Source organism: Cervus canadensis, chromosome 14, assembly GCF_019320065.1.
Source record: "Cervus canadensis isolate Bull #8, Minnesota chromosome 14, ASM1932006v1, whole genome shotgun sequence".
In the NCBI taxonomy this organism is placed as follows: domain Eukaryota; kingdom Metazoa; phylum Chordata; class Mammalia; order Artiodactyla; family Cervidae; genus Cervus; species Cervus canadensis.
The window spans coordinates 41,207,133-41,231,441 of NC_057399.1; the positions used below are offsets into that span (position 1 = coordinate 41,207,133).

The following is a 24,309-nucleotide window of genomic DNA, read 5'->3' on the forward strand; positions in this document are numbered from 1 at the left end:
TTAAGTGTTAATATGTACAATGCATAGAGAAAGTGTGCCTATAAGTGTTTTATGGAGAAATGGTATTTCACACATAATGTTTTGTTCAGCAAAAGTTACACTAGTGATTCTCTACAGTAATTGCTTTGTACAGACTTTCAAAGAAATTTGAATTTATGTTTTGTTTCATTTTCACCTTATTATAGCTCTTTTTATTGTATGTCACAAATATCATTGTCTATACTTCCTTGGAAATTAAAACAAACAAACCTGATTCTTTTCCACAGCTCGAGAATCACAGCTCTCTAGATTAGTGCTTTTAAATCTTATTAAGAATTGCTTGGGGAATCTTACTAATGTGTAGATGTTGACTTAGTAGGTCTGGGTGAGCCTGAGATTCTGTGTTTCTAACAAGTTCACATGCAGATGCTACTGGTCATGGACCATGCTTTGAGTAACAAGACTTTACAGCAGTCCTACCTGATAGGAGTGAGACGTAGCCCACACATGCACTTTAAAAATTTCCAATAGCCACTTTAAAAAAGGTAAAGAGGATACTCAATGATTCCAAAATTTTATAATTTCAATATGTAATCAATCAAAATTATTAGTGAAGTATGAACTTTTTTTTCTCATATTAAGTGTTTTAAGTCTAGTGTATATTTTACAAATCTGAATCCAAATGCTACATTTTCACTGGAAAAAGTGGATTTGCATGCCAAAATTGTTAACAAATGTGTAAAAAACTGAATTGGGTATTGGTTTTAAAATTAAAATTAATCAAAATGAAATGAAATAAAAAATTCAGTTCCTTAGTCAAATCGACTCCATTCCACAGTTACATATGGCTGATGGCTAGCTTACTGGACAGCACAGCTCTAGACCATCCTTAAACTTGAAACCAGGTATTAGAACTAAATTTAGTGTTGGTTTGATGTTGTTAAATATGATCAAGTTTCTTCTGGGTTATAGGAATGAAGAGAATGCGAATAGCTCTAAAGAGCTGTAATATTGAGAAGTGAGAGCAAACAGCAAGGGAAACAACTACAGTGTAAGGAGAAAAACATCAGTTATAAACATTTTGGGATCAGTTAGTGTGTGACCAAAGCTCATTCACTTTTCTCTGGCATCTGAGAGCATCATGTTGTAAATAATACTTTGTTAATACTGATGATTTCTAGTTAGCAATAATAAAAGGATAAATTTGGAATATACACTGTTAAAGGGTAGAGATGCGTATAATATCATGTTGTAAAGACTTGCATAAAAATAGTTCAAGAAACTTTAAAGCATTTAGTAATGGCATGTTTAAAAATCAAAGAGCAGTGGAGACTCACTGAAATTGGATAAGTCATGAAGCCATGGAGACCGTAAAACAATTGAACCCACAAACAAAAATAGAAAATAAAAAAACCAAAACCAACTTTGTTTTGCAAAATTTTAGAAGATAATTGAAAAGGCAGGAAGAAGAGAACTTTACAGGAAACATTGAAGCCTATTGTGAAAGAATGTATTACAGATGTCAGCCTTTAGGGTGGAATCCAACATGCTCTGTCTCTTTCCTCCTCTGCTTGTTTCTCTTGGTAAAAACACAAGGTCTGGTGTGTTTAAGGTATATACAGAGATTACAGGTCCATGGCACTTAGGAATGAGGTTTGCAAGATCTGAGCCTTCCCCTGCAGGGTTTGCCTCGGTGAAATATGTCCCAGTGATTCCCAGGCCCTGGGACCCCTGGCTGCAGCACTCTTGGCATTCTCTCCGTGTTAGTCTGCCAGTTGCCATGGTATGCTGTGTGTGGACGCATGTTTTTCCTGAGAATTGTTCAGGGCACTTAGGGGAAACATTTTTGTCTTGAAGGGGCAACTGAATGAGAGGTATGTGTATGTGAAATTTGCTCAGTCATGTCCAACTTTTGGACATGGACATGTGACCCTGTGGACTGTAGCCTGCCAGGCTCCTCTGTCCATGGAATTCTCTAGGCCAGAATACTGGAGTGGGTAGCCAGCCGTCCCCTTTTCTAGGGGATCTTCCCAACCCAGGGATCGAACTCAGGTCTCCCGCATTGTGGGTGTATTATTTACTGTCTGAGCCACCAGAGAAGCCTGGATGAGAGGAGGGGAAAGGGGAAATAATAAGGGCAAGAATGCAGGGGTTTTTGGTTTCTTGGTTCACTTGGTGCTGCAATACAATAATAAGGACATTATATTCAGTAGAACACTTCATGGGATTTCATGAACAGTCCAGGATTTGCGTACCCTTATTCCTGAGCTATGGCATAGACTCTAGAAATGAATGGAGTATAGTTTTTGACAGCACAGGTCCTGGAGTCAGACAGCCTGGGTTCATATTCAAGCAGAACATTTTTATTTATTTATTTATTTTATTTATTTATTTATTTTATTTATTTATTTTTTTATTATTATTATTTTTTTCCAGTGGGTTTTGTCATACATTGATATGAATCAGCCATGGATTTACATGTATTCCCAATCCTGATCCCCCCTCCCACCTCCCTCTCCACCCGATTCCTCTGGGTCTTCCCAGTGCACCAGGCCGGAGCACTTGTCTCATGCATCCCACCTGGGCTGGTGATCTGTTTCACCATAGATAGTATACATGCTGTTCTTTTGAAACATCCCACCCTCACCTTCTCCCACAGAGTTCAAAAGTCTGTTCTGTATTTCTGTGTCTCTTTTTCTGTTTTGCATATAGGGTTATCGTTACCATCTTTCTAAATTCCATATATATGTGTTAGTATGCTGTAATGTTCTTTATCTTTCTGGCTTACTTCACTCTGTATAATGGGCTCCAGTTTCATCCATCTCATTAGAACTGATTCAAATGAATTCTTTTTAATGGCTGAGTAATATTCCATGGTGTATATGTACCACAGCTTCCTTATCCATTCATCTGCTGATGGGCATCTAGGTTGCTTCCATGTCCTGGCTATTATAAACAGTGCTGCGATGAACATTGGGGTGCACGTGTCTCTTTCAGATCTGGTTTCCTCAGTGTGTATGCCCAGAAGTGGGATTGCTGGGTCATATGGCAGTTCTATTTCCAGTTTTTTAAGAAATCTCCACACTGTTTTCCATAGTGGCTGTACTAGTTTGCATTCCCACCAACAGTGTAAGAGGGTTCCCTTTTCTCCACACCCTCTCCAGCATTTATTGCTTGTAGACTTTTGGATAGCAGCCATCCTGACTGGCGTGTAATGGTACCTCATTGTGGTTTTGATTTGCATTTCTCTGATAATGAGTGATGTTGAGCATCTTTTCATGTGTTTGTTAGCCATCTGTATGTCTTCTTTGGAGAAATGTCTGTTTAGTTCTTTGGCCCATTTTTTGATTGGGTCATTTATTTTTCTGGAATTGAGCTGCAGGAGTTGCTTGTATATTTTTGAGATTAATCCTTTGTCTGTTTCTTCATTTGCTATTATTTTCTCCCAATCTGAGGGCTGTCTTTTCACCTTACTTATAGTTTCCTTTGTAGTGCAAAAGCTTTTAAGTTTCATTAGGTCCCATTTGTTTAGTTTTGCTTTTATTTCCAATATTCTGGGAGGTGGGTCATAGAGGATCTTGCTGTGATTTATGTCGGAGAGTGTTTTGCCTATGTTCTCCTCTAGGAGTTTTATAGTTTCTGGTCTTACATTTAGATCTTTAATCCATTTTGAGTTTATTTTTGTGTATGGTGTTAGAAAGTGTTCTAGTTTCATTCTTTTACAAGTGGTTGACCAGTTTTCCCAGCACCACTTGTTAAAGAGGTTGTCTTTTTTCCATTGTATATCCTTGCCTCCTTTGTCAAAGATAAGGTGTCCATAGGTTCGTGGATTTATCTCTGGGCTTTCTATTCTGTTCCATTGATCTATATTTCTGTCTTTGTGCCAGTACCATACTGTCTTGATGACTGTGGCTTTGTAGTAGAGTCTGAAGTCAGGCAGGTTGATTCCTCCAGTTCCATTCTTCTTTCTCAAGATTACTTTGGCTATTCGAGGTTTTTTGTATTTCCATACAAATTGTGAAATTATTTGGTCTAGTTCTGTGAAAAATACCGTTGGTAGCTTGATAGGGATTGCATTGAATCTATAGACTGCTTTGGGTAGAATAGCCATTTTGACAATATTGATTCTTCCAATCCATGAACACGGTATGTTTCTCCATCTGTTTGTGTCCTCTTTGATTTCTTTCATCAGTGTTTTATAGTTTTCTATGTATAGGTCTTTTGTTTCTTTAGGTAGATATACTCCTAAGTATTTTATTCTTTTTGTTGCAATGGTGAATGGTATTGTTTCCTTAATTTCTCTTTCTGTTTTTTCATTGTTAGTATATAGGAATGCAAGGGATTTCTGTGTGTTAATTTTATATCCTGCAACTTTACTATATTCATTGATTAGCTCTAGTAATTTTCTGGTAGAGTCTTTAGGGTTTTCTATGTAGAGGATCATGTCATCTGCAAACAGTGAGAGTTTCACTTCTTCTTTTCCTATCTGGATTCCTTTTACTTCTTTTTCTGCTCTGATTGCTGTGGCCAAAACTTCCAACACTATGTTGAATAGTAGTGGTGAGAGTGGGCACCCTTGTCTTGTTCCTGATTTCAGGGGAAATGCCTTCAATTTTTCACCATTGAGGGTGATGCTTGCTGTGGGTTTGTCATATATAGCTTTTATTATGTTGAGGTATGTTCCTTCTATTCCTGCTTTTTGGAGAGTTTTAATCATAAATGAGTGTTGAATTTTGTCAAAGGCTTTCTCTGCATCTATTGAGATAATCATATGGTTTTTATCTTTCAATTTGTTAATGTGGTGTATTACATTGATTGATTTGCGGATATTAAAGAATCCTTGCATTCCTGGGATAAAGCCCACTTGGTCATGGTGTATGATTTTTTTAATATGTTGTTGGATTCTGTTTGCTAGAATTTTGTTAAGGATTTTTGCATCTATGTTAATCAGTGATATTGGCCTGTAGTTTTCTTTTTTTGTGGCATCTTTGACTGGTTTTGGAATTAGGGTGATGGTGGCCTCATAGAATGAGTTTGGAAGCTTACCTTCATCTGCAATTTTCAAGCAGAACATTTTTAGCTGGGTGGCCTTGGGAATTTTCTTAAGTTCTCTGTGTCTCAGTTTTCTCCTCTCGAAATAGGAATAACAATAGTATACATAACCCTAGGATAAAATGAAATGATAGCTCTAATGCATTTAGAACAGTGCCTGGTAAGCTCTGAAAAAATATTAACTGTTTTGCATTATTTTTCTACAATTACCATGGAGATTTACTTTCTCAAGTTCTGTTTCCTCCAGAGAAGCTTGTTGGCAATGGGAAGAAAGCTTTGTCAGGTCAGAGGTCTCTCCTTTCTCACTTAAAAAATGGATATAAAATGATAATTAAAGTGACTACTATACAGACACATAGAGACTTTCTCTCAACGCCGAGTGTGGGGAACCCTGAGCTAGGTTGTTCACAGCTCTTGTTCTCAAGAACAATTACTTCCTTCTTTTCCTCTCCTTTGAACAGTCAGAGCCCATTTTACTTTGTCACTTCTTTTCCCTATAGTCAGACAGCCTATAGTCTGTCCACAGTCTATAGATCTGTCTTCAGATCTACAGCACAGGCAGACTGTGGAAACCTCAGAGAAGGCTTGAGGAATCCCATGAGAGGGTAGGGGCCTTTCAGGTGGATCTCTTCCAAGATGATATGAATTCAATACATGTTTGTTTAATATATGAATAAAATGAAATCTACTAAGATTATTGAACTTAAAGTTTTTAAGAAGAAGTAAAAAGGTACCCATTTAACAAATCATTTCAGCCCCTGTAAGAGTTAGGCTGAATACACATAAAGAAACCTTCAATGATTTAAGGAGTGAAGTATTATACTTAATCATTGCCCTCACTGAATCCAAAAATATGTGGTACATAAGGTGCCTCATGGGTTTGCTGGGTTGCTCAGCTGGTAAAGAATCCGCCTGCAATGCAGGAGATCTCAGTTCAATTCCTGGGTCGGGAAGTTCTCCTGGAGAAGGGATGGGCTACCCACTCCAGTATTCGTGGGCTTCGCTGCTGGCTCAGCTGGTAAAGAATCTGCCTGCAATGCAGGAGACCTGGATTTGATCCCTGGGTTGGGAAAATCCCCTGGAGGAGGGCATGGCAACTCACTCCAGTGTTCTTGCTTGGAGAATCCCCATGAACAGAGGAGCCTGGTGGACTACAGTCCATGGGTTGCAAAGGGTCTGATACAACTGAGTGACTAAATACAGCACAGCACAAGGCACATAGTGGGTGCTCAATAACTGGAATAAGCAAAAGGATACATGTGTGGAGGGAAAGACCTTGATGCACAGAAGGAAGAATGTCTTTCCAGGGGAGGATTATTGTTACAGAGATGTGAAGGGTGAAGCAGAATGTGTTTCTGTCAGTCAGTCAGTCAGTTCAGTCATTCAGTCATGTCCAACTCTTTGCGACCCCATGAATCGCAGCATGCCAGGCCTCCCTGTCCATCACAAACTCCCAGAGTTTACTCAAACTCATGCCCATCAAGTTGGCGACGCCATCCAGCCATCTCATCCTCTGTCGTCCCCTTCTCCTCCTGCCCCCAATCCCTCCCAGCATCAGGGTCTTTTCCAATGAGTCAGCTCTTTGCGTGAGGTGGCCAAAGTATTGGAGTTTCAGCTTCAGCATCAGTCCTTCCAATGAACACCCAGGACTGATCTCCTTTAGGGTGGACTGGTTGGATCTTCTTGCAGTCCAAGGGACTCTCAAGAGTCTTCTGCAACACAGCAGTTCAAAAGCATCTATTTTTCCATGCTCAGCTTTCCTCACAGTCCAACTCTCACATCCATACATGACCACTGGAAAAACCATAGGCTTGACCAGACGGACCTTTGTTGGCAAAGTAATGTCTCTGTTTTTTAATATGCTATCTAGGTTGGTCATAACTTTCCTTCCAAGGAGTAAGCGTCTTTTAATTTCATGGCTGCCGTCACCATCTGCAGTGATTTTGGAGCCCCAAAATATAAAGTCTGACACTGTTTCCACTGTCTCCCCATCTATTTGCCATGAAGTGATGGGACCAGATGCCATGATCTTAGTTTTCTGAATGTTGAGCTTTAAGCCAACTTTTTCACTCTCCTCTTTCACTTTCATTAAGAGGCTTTTTAGCTCCTCTTCACTTTCTGCCATAAGGGTGGTGTCATCTGCATATCTGAGGTTATTGATATTTCACCCGGCAATCTTGATTCCAGCTTGTGCTTCTTCCAGCCCAGCGTTTCTCATGATGTACTCTGCGTATAAGTTAAACAAGCAGAGTGACAACATACAGCGTTGATGTACTCCTTTTCCTATTTGGAACCAGTCTGTTGTTCCATGTCCTGTTCTAACTATTGCTTCTTGAGCTGCATACAAGTTTCTCAAGAGGCAGGTCAGGTGGTCTGGTATTCCCATCTCTTTCTGTCAGCATAGTATAATTACCTCTAGATGATGTCAGTGTGGTTCTACAGGAAGGCTATTTCTCAAGGCTCCTTCCTAACCTAAAACACTCTAAGAGTGTTATGAGCGACAGGATAATTCCTGGCATGTTTTTCTTCAATTATTCCTCTGCAGTTGAATAATCAGCCTTTAGCATTACTGTTCTGAGCCTCCTTTCCCTCTCAAGAGTCTGAGAGAGTTGGTTGTAGAACAGATGTTCCACACTTACCTCTTGCTGCCACTGGAGTTGGTGCTCACAAGTAGGTTCTTTTCTTTTGAAACATTGCCAACCCCTCCCCCGCCCCAATGAATGATGGGCTTTCTTCTCCGTTGCAACCTTTGTCTGCTTCCTCTTTAAGACTGTGGTCTAGAAGAGGCCAGAGTTATGCCCACATGAATATTGAGTTAAACTGCAGTAGTTCATAATCTCTGTCATGTTGAGGGCATTTCTCCATTTGTAAATGGAAACCGTCTCCATATTTGTTTTATTAGGTTTCTGCAGTTTGCCTGTTTATTTTTGCTTTGTGGCCCCTTCCATCCAGAACAGGTCCTAAAGATAACCCTTGTACATTTTGTGGCAAGGACAGCCCTTACCTGGGCAGACTCTCTAATTCTACAGGTTTTGAATGTGCCACTTGCTTTGATTGCAAAGACACTTCTAACCATCTTGTGTGTATGTGTGTGTGTGTGTGTGTGTGTGTATCCGCTGGGGTAGGAGCTGGAAGGGATGTCTCTAGAAAGACTCAGGAGACTTATAGCATGCTGAAAGTTCCCTTTAAGGTCACTTAGTTTAGAGGCTTTAGAGGAATCTCCAGGTAGTACAGAGGTGCCTTAAAGAGGCTTCTGTATCAAGAGAGGGCTGCTGAATGAAGATGGAGGTGATTTTCCCTGCCTCCCAAGATCCTAGTAATTTAGCTTTTATCTATGTTTTAAACTGACTCCATGTTCTCATTTTACAGATGAGGTAATGGGGACTGAAAAGAGTTGTTAGTAGGATACTGTTTTACTTAGGCTACTGCTGGGTTGCCCTCTTTATCATCCTTTTGATGTGCTATCACTTGCCTCACAGTGACCTCTTTTTTCCTTCATTCTCCACCCTGACTTCTTCAGCCTCCACAGATGCCGTGTTTTCCTGAAAGAATTGAGGCCTCCATTGTGTTTGCTCCTGTGTCTTCTTTCCCCCACCTTAGCATCTCTTGTCCATGTCCATTTTTCCTTCCTGTCCTGTCTCCGAGGAAAGTATGCCTCTGCACTTTCCCAAGGCAAATCCTTCCACTTGGGTCTGCAATTCTACTTCTTCCTTTTTCTGCTAGGATTTTGTCTCAATTTGAGCTAATATATTCAATCATTTCCTGTCATCCAAGTACCTGTAAACACATATGGGTCTTCCTATCATGCAAACAAAACAAACACAACAGCCACAAAGAAAGACATATTAATTCTGCTTATTATCCATTGCTTTCTAAATGGAGTCCATGTGTGTGTGCTTTGTTGCTTCAGTTGTGTCTGACTGTTTGTGACTCTAAGGACTGTAGCCCACCAGGCTCCTCTCTCCATGGGATTCTCTAGGTAAGAATACTGGAGTGGGTTGCCATGCCCTACACCAGGGGATCTTCCCCACCCAGGGATCGAACCGGCATCTCCTTCATCTCCTGCATTGCAGGTGGATTCTTTACCAGCTGAGCCACCAGGGAAGCTCCTTCTAAATGGAGTGTGGTTCCTCAAACATTCCACTACTGTCCTCTTCTTCCATGTTTTCTCTTACACATAGCCCACATACCAATAAGCTATTTTTATTTTCCAACAAGCACAGTACTTTTTCTTTACAATCTCCTCCCTGGTATTTCCCACTCAATCTCATTTGCCTGTTGAAATCTTCCAGAGTCCATCACACACTATCTCCTCCATGTCCTTCCTTGGCTTCCCGCAAGTGGATGTAATCCTGACCTCATTTAAATGCCCAGAGTACTGCTCCCAACTTGTAAGATCCTGCCCTTATTCTATCAGTCTCGTAGTAGCTCCTCAGGGCAGGATGACTGTTTCTTATTTTTGTGTCCATCACAGTGCTTTGTGCATAGGTATTTGACCTGCCCAATCACATAGCCAGTTGGGCAGAGATGGATCTAAGACACATTTCTCTTGATTCTTCATCAACAGTTTTTTAGTGTGTTAATAATTGGATATATATGATTGACATAAGGGGCATTTTTCTCTGGTATCCCAAGGTCTCTGGGCTTACATTTTGCTATGACTGAGATTACTTTAACCAAACAACTCTACTAATTGTCCCTCTATTCTGGCAGTTTTATTCTGCAAGCCAGCTCTCAACTCTGATGGATTAATGCTAATCCATCAGATTAATTAGTGCTAATCTGGGGTATTGTGTTAAGAAGGATTCTGAGGTTCATTAGGGGGAGGGCATAGTGTTTGATTGGGTTTCCCTGATGTCTCAGAGGTAAAGAATCTCCTGCAATGCAGGAGACATGGGAGACATGGACTTGATCCCTGAGTTGGGAAGATCCCCTAGAGGAGGAAATAGCAACCCACTCCAATATTTTTGCCTGGAAAATCCCATGAACAGAGGAGCTTGGCAGGCTACAGTCTAAAGAGTCGCAAACATCTGAGTATGAGTCCCTGAGTCCTAATAGTGTTTGATTAGCAATGTCTTCAATGGCCATGAGAGGCTAGAATTATGGCATACATGTCAGGTTCTGCTTGTCTATTGGAATGTATGTGGTTTGAATCCTAGGAACAGAAGTTCTCTTTTCCCTAGGCCCCTTAGGGAGGTCTCTGTGCATCGATGGTCACATTTGGTGGTTGGACACATTTCAAGATATGCAGTTTTTCTTTATGTGAGCCAAGCTGGTTTATGCTGGGACTAAACTAGCGCCCTTGGCCTCTCTGGAGCTTTGCTCACTGAATTAGAAAATGAGTGCTTTATTCCTGTTCTGAGTTCTATCCTTCTATAATAAGAGAATGCTAGGTCTTTCTCTTAGTCTCTTAGGGGCTCTGAGCCCAGAATATCTGACACCTTGCTCCTTTTCATTCTTCCTGACATCGTTCTTCTTAGCACATTTAAAGCTCATGGGAAATGTTCTTGTTCTCCTGAGAAAAAGGAAAAATAGGAGGTTTGGGGAAATCTGATGCAAAAAACTCTCTGGCTGAGCCATGGAGTTCACAGGGTTTCAGTGACCTCCAGCAGGGCCCCTGTGATTCTCCTGGGTCCCAGGCCAGTCAAGGGTGGGCTTTATAGTTCCCTCTCCTCCATCCTCCCTCCTCCCTTTCTCCAATCCATACTGTAGTCCTGAGAATATTACTTTTATTTTCCTCCAGCAATAAAAAATTCTCCAAACTCACTTCCTTTACTTGTGATTGTTCTTGGCATGGATTGGAACTGCCGGACCACAAGACCTTGAGCACAGAACTCCCCCTACACTGAGTCTTATGCTGCTTTACTTCAGATAGAGCAGGGCTGGAAAAAGAAGTTGGTATAAGCAGCTCAGTCTTGCAGGCAGAGGCAGAAATCCCTGCACTGTATTCATACCGTTGCCCCCACACTGCAGTTTCTTGCTTCAGACCCCCAGAGTTCTGCTCTTATCCGCCCTTGTGCTGAGCTTTCCTGGCTTGTCTCAGCCACTTCATCCTCTTCTACCCTTCGTGGGCAACTTTCTTTATCTTGGTTTTGGGTGTAGTTTATAAGGCAGCTGATACACTTCCCACCCAAATTCAGGCTGTGCCCTGCTTCTTTTTATAAAAAATCATTTTCAGTGGCCTTTTCTGTCCCCCTGTTCAGCAGATGTTTCTAGCTCCTTCTCATGGGTGCCAGCCCTTGTGGAAGAAATTCAATCTCTTTTTGCACCAGTCAACCCTTTTCCAACAGACACACAACAAAGTCACTGAAACCCTACTTACGGTGAATCTCCACAGCCCCCCAAGGTCTTCACTCCTCTCGAAGCAGGTGGGCTTTAGCCCTTCCTCCAGACAGCACTTGATGGAAGCGAGGCCAGAGACCCCAGCGCCCACAATCGCAACTCGTTTGGCCATGTTGTCCTGTGTGGGGCAATGAAGCAGAACCATTTATTCGCAAGTGAAAACCCCACCCCATCCTTGGCTGCTCTAGCGAACCAGGAAAAAGAATTGGAAAGATTAAGGGATTTGATCCTTTTGAATCCTCGGTAGCTGGTTTCTGGTGTTGTGAATGCGAGGAGGGAAATGTTTAACCCTGTGCTTCGTATGTTCCCACCCCCTCACGCAGAACTGGTTCTAAATAACAGTACAGTTGTCAAGTCTGTGGCTTTTGGCAGAACGGCTGAAATTGGATTCTTTAGTACATGGAGTTTTGCGTTCTGCACTGTGCTGCTGCCCCCAGCCTTCCTCCACAAACCCTCGAGTGAAATAATAGAGCAGGAGACCGGGGAAGGATCACCTTGGCAAACTCAGTTTTTTATGAACACATGAAATCGAATCTCAGATTGGTGAGATGTGATACAAGGTCACCTAGAAGCTGGTGGAGTGGGGTTGAGATGCAGAGCCAAGACACTGTGGCCACCACGGGTGCTGTTACAACACTGCCCTGGGCAGCTCCCTGACTCTGGCAAACTGCCAGCATCCCAGCTGCGCTGTCGTCCTTCTCCTCCCTGCTGCCAGTGGATGGTCACCAGTGGGAGAGAGAAGGCGTGGGCTGGAAAGGTAGGCACGGAGAATTCTCCTCTTGTCTCCACAGAGTCCTGATTCACCTCTAGGAAACCATCGTGTCACTGTTGGCACTGATGGAAGGGTATCTGACTTTGGCCATGAGTTAACATGAACTTGTACGAATGATGAGAGGCAATATAATGTACTGGTTAAGCCAGTGGCCTCCAACTTTTATGGCACCAGGGAATGATTTCATGGAAGACAGTTTTTCCAGGGATTAGGGTGGAGGTATGGATGGTTCAGGCGGTAATGCAAGCAATGGGGAGCAATGGCCAGGGCCAGATGAAAAGTCACCATCCTTGCTTGCCCACTCACCCTCCACTCACCTCCTGCTGTGTGGCCGGGTTCTTAACAGGCCACAGGGGGCTGGGAACCCCTGGGTTAAGCAACCAGACTCTGGACCACATTGTCTGTGACCTTGGCAAATTATTCTACTCCTCTGTGTATCATAAAAAGGGAAGAAAGTAGTAGTGTTTTCCTTGCAGGGTTTTGTTAGAATCAAGTGAGTCAACAACACATGGCAGTTGGCTTAGAAGTGCTCCTGGGACACTCAATAAAAACACACAATAGAAAGTGCTCAATAAATAGAAGCTATTGTAAGTATAAAAACATTTCCCTAAATCAGCTTCCGGTTTGCCTTTCCCATCACTGAGCCTCTGTTCTTTAAATTCTTATAGCATTTTGGTCAATACGCACAAGCTTAACTCTTTATCATGTGATTTTAGGTGTTGTGCCCCCAAATTTTTTTGTGACATTTTCCTCTCCCTAAGTTAGTAAAATTTTAAACCAGATGGATCAAAGAGTAGATGCAAAATTACCTCAAAGATACTATCTTCCTGGACATTTGCATTTCCTTGTCTCAGAGATGAGCTTGTTCCACAAAACTGAATATACATCTTTTGTTTTTCAGGATTGAGACCCAGAGTAGTAGTTCAAGTACAGAGACTTCATCTGGTTGGTACTCTGCTGTGACCCCAGGGTCTAGGGCTGCACTTGGAACATAATGTAATTGATGCTTAGCTCCCCCAAATATTTCTTTTTTAAAATATATATGTGTTTTTAAAATTTTTATTTTTTTGGCTACTCCTTGTGCATGTGGGATCTTAGTTCTCCAACCAGGGATTGAATCCTTGCCCGCCTGCAGTGGACGTGCATTCTTCACCACTGGACTGCCAAGGAAGTCCCCACAAATATTTCTTGAGTGAAATGAAAAGGCTCATTTGTTTAGGTATCATGTGAAAGTGTTATAGAGCCAATTTGCTCCAACTGGATTTGATTTACTGGGGAAAGTTAGTGGGTTCCCTTTGGGGGAAGTCATGCTCTAGCTGCTGATGGAATTGCCTTGAGCTCACTTTATAAAAGAGAGTATCTGTACTGACTCTTATTCCAAGGGCCTGACACAGTACTTTAAACATCTGCCTTTAAACATTTGAAGAATCATCATGGACGGATAAGAATTATGGCCAATTATGGATTCGAAGATGTTATAGGGAGGCAAATTTTAGGTCAATATAAGCACTTTCCAACATTTCAAGCTCTGTTATTTATTTTGTTCAGACAGTCTGTATGATGGTTTTTGGGGGAGATTTTGTAAGTAGGAAATTTGTAGGTAATGTGGAGGGTGGCATCTAATGCCCTATAGGGTCTTCTCAAGCCAGATTTTATGATTCATCTTCTGATTAATTACCCTTCAAACACTCAATGAGGGGCTTCTATGCTGCTAAGCCCTAGGCAAGGTATTCAGGGGTACAAAAGAATCAATAAGGCATAATGCCTTCTTTAGCTATCATTCAGTGGGAAAGTAAGATTTGAAAATAAATACCACAATCTGTGTCAAGTGCTAACACAGAGATATGTTTCATGTGTGCTTTGCAACAAGAGCATGATGAAAGAGGTGTTAATATTGACTTTGGGGAGTTGGGAAAGCAAGACAGAAGTGTACTGTTTGCTCCAGGCTTTGAATGATGAAAAGAATTCCAGTGGGCAGAGGAGTGGAGGAAGTGCCCTCCAGAGAGAGGTAGCAGTGAGAGTAAGGGCCAGAGATTGGCCATAGAGGCATCATGACCACTTGACTTTACGGAGGCTTGACTCTCAGGAGGGCTTTTCTTTTGACTCCTGTAAGAAATAGCCTGTTCCCCACATGAGGGGACTACATTACTCTGTTGATTCACTGAATTGTATGTGTTTAGTCTTCTTTCTGCATAAGCTTATATGTTTCTTCACAGAAGGCCATTTTCTTTGACTTGTCTCTTAATTTTCTCATAGCATCTAGCTGCATGCTTGGCTTGGACTAGTAGTTGCATAAATGGCAATGGGTTGATTTCCTGACAGGTAAAATGAATTAATTCATCACCTTATATCTATTAAAAAAAAAAAATAATTGAGTAAATACCTTCTGGGAGCTAATATCCTGGGTCAGACAGTCTGTCCTCAAAATGACTTTCTATCAAATGTACAATCCATAGAAATTCCCTCCCCAGGTCATCACTGCTACTCGGTGTGGGCCAGATGCAGCCAGCCTTTTTGGAGAAGTAAACACCTCTGTGGATTTTTTGTGGGAAAGTAGGGTAGTTGGGAGTCAGACCTGAGCTGGAAGTTTTGTGTTGGCTAATTGCCAGCAGTGTGATGTCATACAAGTAATTTGTTTCTGTGTCTCAGTTTCCTTCTCTCTAAAATGAAGCTAGTTGTGGTTGACATATATACACTTGGTTGGCGTGTTGCTGTGTATGTGTGTGATTTTTTCTGACTCTTTATGACCCCATGGACTGTAGCCTGCCAGGCTCCTCTGTCCATGGGATTTTCCTGGCAAGAACATATTTACAGTAAATATGTTAAAATACACTGGATACATGTGAAATAGATAACTAGTGAAAACTTGCTGTAGAGTGCAGGGAACTCAACTGGGTGCTTTGTGGTGACCTAGATGGGTGGGATGTGGGGGAGGGCAGGGAGGGAGGCCCTCGAGGGAAGTGATGTATGTATACATATGGCTGATTCATTTCATTGTACAGCAGAGGCTAACACAACATTGTAAAGCAATTATATTTCAATAAAAATAAATAAAAAGTAAAGCTAGAAGTTGAACCTGTTGTAGGAATGAATCAACAGATGTGTAAAACACTTTACCATAGTACTTGGGACATTCTTATCTCAGAATAGAAGTTGCTATGTTATTTTTACATATTCAGGAACATTTTCTTGAATCTTATATTTTTGTAGATATCTGCCTTGATAATTTTGGGTTTATTTATTTGGAATAAGAGAGAATTGAGGCAACTATAGCTAAAGGTTGTGTTCTAGCAAGTGAAGGAAATGAGTAGGGAAATAAAAGAATTGATGATGAGAGAAAGGGAAAGAGAGAAAAAGATAAAAGGAGAAAAAGTAGGTTTCAAATCACCCTTCAGGACTTTTCTTTTTATTTCTTTAAGTTTTCATTTCAGATCTACTAGGTGTGTTTCCATAGTCTCACATGAATTGTTCTCATGCTTGGAAAAGCAAACATGAGAATACATGAGCACATATGCACTCAAGGTAAATACTGCATTCACATGCTAATGAAAATTAATGCTTCCAATCATTCCTTCAAGTATTGATACTTCTATGAAACCAAAGTGATTAAAAAATTAATAAGTGCTTTTTAGAAAAAGTATTATCTGCTTTTATTATTTAACAAAAAATAATTTCTAGTCAGTGACTGCTGTAGGTTAGACAAAGATTGATAACAGAGTAGGAAATTTTATTAAGGTGAAAAATACTCTAATGCCACTGATTAGTGTTATTTCACATGCTAATGCAAAAGGACTATTAAAAATACTATTATTTCTAATGTGAATATACAATAAAAATTTGGCCATTCCTTTACCAGAGGTTTTAGAAGCAGCGCATCATCACCATCATCATTATTATTTCAATGAAGAAAGCCTCCTCAAAGCTGACTAAATATGAAAAAAGTAATAAAAATAAAAAGTATGACCAAATTGGTGAAGTGTCCACTGGATGAAAGTGAGTTTATAAAAACCATCAAACAAAATAACTTAAGCAACACAAAATTGCTAAATGAGTTGAGAAATTACTGTCGGTTGCATCCAAGTCACTGATTTTTAACCATGGGGGTTACAAACAAACCACTAGTCTTTTCCTAAGCATTTTACATCACTGCCTCTACTTCAAAGAAGTAAGATGCAAAAATATAATGTACCGTAGTCAGATTGAGTGCCTCTGTTGGTTTATTAGGATGATATAGGGGGTTAAAACATGAAGCTAGGGCTGTCATTCCCAGAATTGTGTGCAGAGGTACTGAGTTATTTTAAAAATTTGAGGAAAGCATAGTAATACTCCATGTCTGTTGAATACCGAAGTATTAGCTGGAGGTAGTTCACAATTTTTATATCAGATAGGGATGTGTTCTATTTCATGATGTAACATCTTTGCAAAGCTAGGTTTCTGACTCTTGCAATGTTAAAAAGTGAACAGTTGAGGGAGAACAGGAAATGAATATTTGATCTGATTCCAAGAGTTGAGCAGTGCTGTGTGCACCTCATTATTAAGTAATTGCGATTATTCAAGTATAAAATAAAAATACCATTTTCCTTTAAGTTTGTGTATTATTATTTCGAACAACTACAAGGTTGATTGAAAAATAACAAAAGCATAAATACAGAGAACAGAATAAAAATACAAATACAAAGAACAGAAATACACAAGTTGTTTGGATGTGACTATTTAATAAGAGGAACTATAGCTTGGGGGCCCCATGACAAAATTACTTGCACACTAAAGAGCCCCTTGAACCTAGGAGGTTTGGGAATCTCTGGGTTATAGTCTTTCCTCTGAATATATTTTAATTGATCAGGATACCTTATCTACTGGTGTCAAGAAATGCAAACTATCTTATACCTAGTCCAGCAGTTAACCAGTGTTAAAGGTTTCTGGTGTGACTCATCTATGTATTTCAAAGGAAGCCATCTTCACTGGTGCTGATAGGCTTCTTGTTTAGTGGCTAAGTTGTGTTCAGTCGCTAAGTCATGTTTAGTCACTAAGTCGTGACTCTTTTGCAACCCCATGGACTGTAGCCCACCAGGCTCCTCTGTCCACGGGATTTCCCAGGCAAGAATACTGGAGAGGGTTGCTATTGCCTTCTCCAGGGGATCTTCCCAACCCAGGGATCAAACTCTCATCTCTTGCATTGGCAGGCAGATTCTTTACCTCTGAGCTGCCAGGGAAGCCAGACAGGCTTGTATCCAGTCTTTTATTTGTACGTTACCCACCCGCCCCTTCCCATTTCTCTCTTTCTGTCTCTCTGTCCCATGTTGTGTCTCTCGTCCTCTCTCTCACACATGGGCGTATACACACATATACATCCTCTTAGCAATGAATATTGGCACAGACTCTACAATGGTACAATATCCTTAGGGGGCTGTTCATTTCAGGAGTAATCAGAGATAGTAGATTTAGTTGAACGGCAGTTGGGGGGTGAGTGAGGGGGTACACTTAGCTCTTGGGAACAACCAAACACAAACTTGTGAGAAACTTGGCTTAGAGCAGGGCCATCCTCTGGGATTTCTAACCCCCAGCAGCTGTTCCCCCCTCCTTCAGCCTCTTCCGAAACACAACCACCTGATAAAAAAATTTCTGCCAGGTTCTAAATTCGCCATACCAGTTACAAGGCCACAGATATTCCCTTGACTGGAGAGGAAGCTAGCAAATAACAAAGGACAGACAGTCTCTCCATCTGTAAATCAGATGGCATTCAACTGGATATTTACAAGAGAGTTTTGAAACTCTTAAAATTTACACTCCTGTGAATTTAACTGAGTGAAAAAAAGACAACATGCAACATAAATTGGTCAGATTCAAAAGAGAGGGGTCATTGCCTCCGTCTCCGAGCTCATGCCAACATTTGGTAGACAAACCCCCAAAGCATTGTCTGACACCAAGTTAGAAGCTATTAATGGAAGCTCTTAAGAAAAAGTACTGATTTCCCTTTGCATTAGGAATACACGTTTTCCCCTTGATTAACCACTTAGTAGTCTACCCAGCAATGTACTTACCAGTGTACACAGAAGACTTGATACTATCTGACTTTACCGTCCCATTACAAGTACTCAAGCATTTACCCCTCTTTGTCCTTTGGGAGGGGGAGTGACTTTATAGCTCTCCACAGACCAAGGGAGTGGCATTCTGGTGAGGTGACTCTGTCCTGAAGCACAATAACAAAACAGGAAAAATCTGGGCCCCACCTCCCTAAATCAAAAGAATCAGAGGTTATATCTGGTTATTTACTTTATGTACTTGAAATTCCTGATGCCAAGTCCCAGCCTCAGTTAAGAGTTTGCAGAAATTGAACTGTATGATCCAGAGCCAATGTTGTCCTAGGCATCCCGCGTACACTGGATGAACCCTGTTCTAGGAGATAAGGAATGTTATGCAGAATTTGCAGTCTAAATTTAGCCATTATTTATATTTTAACTTGATTAATTGCAACAGTGAAATGCTAAGATAAATACTGGTGATATGTACTTTAGACTTACTCTTTTCCCTGCAAAAGAGAAATTATTTTAGGGAGTCATAGCAGCATATTCATTGTTCCTAGATTTCATTCTTAAAAGAGGACGGAGTAAATAAAATAAGGCAATCATGGCAACAGCTGCTTCACTGAAGAGTCACGTTTTAACATTTTGATGCATTTCTCATTTAGAGAAAATGCTTATTGTTTCCAAATAATACATCACCCATATTAGTATTCAGTTTTTCTGTGTTAATTAATTTATTTATATACTTTTATTATTTTTTAAAAATCAATTTCTATGGAGTACAGTTGATATACAATGTTGTGTCCGTTTCAGGCATACAGCAAAGGGAATCAGTTATACGTTTACATATATCCACTCTTTTTTAGATTCTTTTTCCATATAGGTCAGTACAGAGTATTGAGTAGAGTTCCCTTTGTTATAGAGTAATCCCCATTAGTTATCTGTTTTATATGTAGTAGTATGTAAATGTCCATCCCATCTTCCCATCTTTAAAGACTTGAATGCAGATGATTGCCAAGGCACTTGGGAAATATAACAAATATATGGAAGGAGCACAATCTTTGGCATCAGAAGTCCTGGGTTTAAGTAACGTTTCACCAGGCACTATTAGAGTAATCTTGGGGAAGTTATTTAACTTTATAAACCTTTAATTTCCTCAGTTTAAGATAAGCATACTAATACTTGCCTCATAGTTGTGGTGGGGACTGGATGAAGCAATCTGTATAGAGTCTTGTACATAGTACACACGTTGCAGATGGCTGTGATGGGGATGATGATGATGCTATTGCTAGACCAGATAAGGTGTCTTGATTTTTGATTTACAATATTGAAATGACTTCCACAGGTACAGAGACTAAACTCCAAGACAGATTGGTATGACTGAAACATGGAGAAGGTTCTGGAAAGACAAATCTTTTTTTTTTTCCCCCTTGATTTTCAACACAGTTTCACTACAGCCTTTAGCCCTACATTCAGAGGGCCTTCTGTATTGTTGGGTCTGTTGCTGGCTCACAATACTCACCCTTTGCCTTGTTTCTGGCTTATTGAAGTCTTGGCACCGAAACAGCATTGTTGGCTTTTGAGCTCAGCTGCCTTCCTGTAGCTATGAAGATGATAGTATCTGGATGATTTCAAAGCTTTAATTTTTACCCCGAAATTAAGGCTTCAAGACTACTACTAGTTCAAGTGTGTTTTTAAAAATCAAAATATGTTTGATATTGAGTCATGGATACCTTGAGAACCAGGGACACGATCAGTGTCCCAAACCCCAGTACTTAAGCACTTACCTTGATTATACATCCCCCTTGGTTCCCACCAAGGAGGTCTCAGGGCCTTACCAGGCAAGCTGCTAACATAAGTGGAAACAAAAACTTTATAGTGTTTGTTGTGTATAAACCTAGCCATTGATCATAACATCTTATTTTCCGTAATTATCAAGAAACTTAAAGTAATTAAAAATGAAAACACTGGCCTTCAACAGCACCTTCAATTTTTTTTTTCTTCTAATTTTAGGGTTTATTGTCAATTAGTTGTACTTGAGGCCTTGGAATGGTGAAATCTATCTGGGCCCCTTTTTGAAACAAACCTAGGCCCTAAGAAACTGAACTGGTGGATGATGGTGCTCTTTAGGGAGTAACTTGGAATTTCTGCCCTTTGGGTACATGGTAGGATTGAACTTCTTGGCCCCTTACTGGTTGGTTGGGAACATGTGACTAGTTCTGGTCAGTGAACTGTGAACCAAAGTAGCAAGTGTCTTTTCTGGGCTCAGAGGATTTAATTGCAATGGTACCCCACTCCAGTACTCTTGCCTGGAAAATCCCATGGACGGAGGAGCCTGGCAGGCTGCAGTCCATGGGGTCGCGAAGAGTCAGACATGACTGAGCGACTTCACTTTCAGTTTTCACTTTTATGCATTGGAGAAGGAAATGGCAACCCACTCCAGTGTCCTTGCCTGGAGAATCCCAGGGATGGGGTCGCACAGAGTCGGACAGGACTGTAGTGACTTAGCAGTAGCATGAGATCCCATAGAACTTTCACTTCCTTCTGTGTGGTGAGGAGAAACTTTAACATGGCTGTTCCATTAGCCTGGATGCCTTGAGTAACGGTGATGAGCAGAGCTTAACTCCCAAAGGATATATAGCATGAAAGAGAAACAGTCTTTGTCTTATTTCAAAGTTTTGAGATTTAAGGATTTGTTCTTAATGCATCACACCTTGCTTGTAATGACTGATGCACTAGAGGGATGTTTGTTTGCTCCTTCATTGCATTTTTAAATAATCTTCTGAAGTCTCACTTCCCTTCCTTTCTTCCCCTGCTCTATTCATATTTAAAGCCATAGAATTTCAATGTTAAAAGAGAGCATAGAATTTACTCAGTTTTAGTCCTGGTTGTAAATTGGACCTACCCATTGCAATTTTTTTCTTTCTCCCTCTAAAAAAGTTAAAACAGTCACAAGTCCTTACTCTTCAACTCCCCCACACTAAAAGCATCAAGAAGCTCCCTGTGCCATTTTCAATAGTTTTCTTTTTTTTTTTAAATACACGTGTTCTTTTTTTTATTTCTCTTAGGGAGACAACTATTTGAAACAGATCATAATCTTGACACATCTGATATCCAGTTCTTGGAAGATGGTAAGATAATACTGGAATTCCATATGTACATAATGTGCTGTTTTTAATATTAAACCATGAAAATCATAGTGATAACTTAATGTAAATTTGTCCTCCCAAGGCTCTAAAGAAACACACTTTGAAGAATAAATTCTAATGTTTGATCAGGTTATGCATTGAACTATGGCAGTGTATTTTTTAAAAGTTTTGTGATAAGGAAAATCAAAGATAGCAATAGGTAAACAATATGGTCACTTTTGCCTGTAACACTTGGTAAAGCAGGTCACTGTGACTCAGATCACCTGTTTTCCTCAAAGTTACAGTATCACAAATCTACAAGAACTGTAATCCATGGTCTGTCACGGAGCTTTATAAAAACTGCAAACCTGGAACTAACCAAAAGTCTTATATTTCATACCAGTCTTCCTGTCTTTGGAACATCTAGTCCCTTGTGCTTTCCTTCTCTTTTTTATCCTAACCCTTATCCTCTTGCTGTCTTCATCTACTCATTTCCATCCATCCACAAATATTTATTGCATCCCTGCTATGAGCTTGGCACTGTCCCGGGCACTGAGGATACAGCAGAGAACACTTCAGATAAGTCCCTTGCCCTCACGGAGCTTGAGGCCACTGAGTGTCTCTTAAATGTAGAGCTCCTTACTCAGTCACCCTCTGGTAGCTCCCCGAGGTCTGTACTCCATCATCCTTCTGTCATGCCCATCGTGCCTGCTGGGATCCTCTAGTATCTGGCCTTTTGACCGTATTCCTGGACTACCTTTTGGAGAAGGGAAGAAGGTTAAGTATCAAAGGTCTTTTTAAAAGTTTTACTGTCTTTACTCCTTTTTGACTCTTTTTCCTGTTTGGTGGATCAAGTATCTCTTTATAGCCAAAAACTTAACAAAAGTGCTCTGTTGATTCTGCCTCTGAAATGTCTTTTCGACTCTTTCCTCGTGATTTGAAAATTTGTTATTTTTCAGCTGGACTTTAGTGGTAGCTTCATTGTTTCCCTGCCTCAGTCTCTTCCTCCTACTGCCCTTCCCTACCTTGTAGCTACCACCTCTGAGGCAGAATTTCTAAAACCCATGTTTAATCATGCTGTTTCTTCCCTTAAAATCCTCTGGTGGTTCTCTGCTGCTTAGAGGAAGGGGTTGACCTACTTTGGTCCTTTTATTTGGCCTTCATCTGTGTTATTTTTGGATGTTTTTCTTCATGAATCTTGTGTTCCAATTAGAAGGATTCAAGGTCTTAATTTTTTTCTCTGCTTTTGCATAATGTTCTACCTAGAATCACTTCATCCTGGCTCCTTTTCTTCTGGGTAGTTTCAAATTAATCATGAAGATATTTCAGATGTCACTGCTCTGTGAAGGCTTCACTACTTCCTCTCCCAGGCCTAGTCAATTACCCTTTGGCCTGAGCATACCAAATTGTATTTTATTATTGAACTGCCCTTAGTCTTCATGAAGCAGGCTTTCTTCTCACTAAGTTGAATGTCAGTGGACTAGAGTCTGAGAGGGAAGGAAGGTGAACAACATTTGGTGATTTAAGAGTACTGTAAATCCTACTTCTGTGTACTACAGACAGACTGAAGAATGAAGTTATTTCATGCAAAGCCTGGGTATTGCTTCCAGTAGGGCTTAGACATTTGGAATCTTGGAAAGGCATGCCACTGGTTACAGGCGAGCTGGATGAGAGTGAAGAGCGAAATAAATTTGTCAGCTGATTATGAGTATAGTTGAGCTTTAATGATGTACATACATATCTCCAGTACGGAAAGAGATGAACTCTTGGTCAAGTCTCCTGGTCAGTGATAATCAACTTTGTATCATTGTCGTCTCTAGCTTACAACATGCCGGATCATAAATAATTCATTCTAAAGGCCTATTTGGTAGTTGGATCTTTTTAGACTATGAACTGGAAGCCTGAAGATGTTCTCTGTTGACCACTGCAGATCATCGCTGGTGTGATTTGCAGTAGTAGTTCAGGATTTTGTCACGTGCACTACAGATGCATGTTTAAGAAATCTGGTCCTGCCAGTGGGTTGTATCTTTTATTTCTGAGTATAGGACTGAAGGGGACATCTTCTGTCTTTTACAGCTGGAAACAACGTGGAGGTAGATGAGTCTTTGTTCCAGGAAATGGATGACTTGGAGCTGGAGGACGATGAAGATGATCCAGACTACAATCCTGCTGACCGGGAGAGTGACTTGACCGACTGATGGACTATTCCCGTCTGCAGAGAGGCCTGACTGCCACAGCATCTGTGGCTATGCTGAGAGGGTGTTGATTTTCCTTTCTTTTTTCTAAGAAAAAAATAATTTTCAGGAGAATATTCTTCTGATGGGTTTCATCATTGAACTTAATAAATTGATCTTAAAAATTTCAAATATTAAAATGTTCACTTCCTCTTATTGGTGGGAAGAAGGTCACATGTTTATAAAGCCATTTCGAATACACGTGTTCTTAAGTGGAGTTAATTCCCTAAGTTCCTTTCATGTTGAGGTTGTTTTTCTTTTTGTGAGAATACACCTGCAGAACAGTAGCATTGAAAGGGGAGGTGGAAATACTACCATGCCTACTTAAGGCCAGTTATTTTGCTTGAAATGTGTCTTTTCTCTGTCAACAGTGGTGAATCAGTGATTCACACCTCTGCCATCTAAGGATTAGAGCAAATAGCAGCCACTTTAAGTTTCCTTAGACGTCTTTGTAGCTTGATGAGAATTTTGTGGGGAAGTCTGCAACAGTGAGTTAGAAACTGGTATAACACTTAAGGTGCTATTATATTTTGTAACTGCCTAAGAAGTTTGTAATTAATGGGAAATGTTTATATGGTGACATCTGTGGGAACCTTCAAGTTGTGAGCTTTCAAAGACACAAGTGTGCATTTGTGTGTCCAATTATGTAAGTTAGTTCATGTGTCTGGTGTACACTGTCATAACTCTACAAGTGGTTGTGTTTTGTGTACATTACTGTACAAAGTACAGAGCACAGTATCTTTACTTCAAGCTCAGGATATCTGGAAGCAAGCATAGAA

At 40.5% G+C, this 24,309-nt stretch overlaps 1 protein-coding gene and 1 long non-coding RNA gene across 3 annotated transcripts in view; one reads left to right on the plus strand and one right to left on the minus strand.

The window, feature by feature from the left end:
* FMO1 (flavin containing dimethylaniline monoxygenase 1) overlaps positions 1-18,344 on the minus strand; it is a 37,581-nt gene extending 19,237 nt beyond the window's left edge. For both annotated transcript variants that reach the window (XR_006272990.1, XM_043487212.1), the window contains exons 1-2: positions 18,187-18,344; positions 11,354-11,491 (exon numbers count right to left, since the gene is read on the minus strand). Coding sequence is in view for 1 of the 2 variants with exons in the window: in XM_043487212.1 (XP_043343147.1) it covers positions 11,354-11,485 (132 nt within the window). In the remaining variant the exon portion in view is untranslated. The remainder of the gene's footprint in view (positions 1-11,353; positions 11,492-18,186) is intronic.
* A 2,890-nt stretch (positions 18,345-21,234) lies between these two features.
* Positions 21,235-23,662, plus strand: LOC122453071. Its single transcript, XR_006272936.1, has 2 exons — positions 21,235-21,299; positions 23,373-23,662. It is a non-coding gene; the product is annotated as an uncharacterized LOC122453071 (long non-coding RNA).
* Positions 23,663-24,309: the final 647 nt, after the last annotated feature.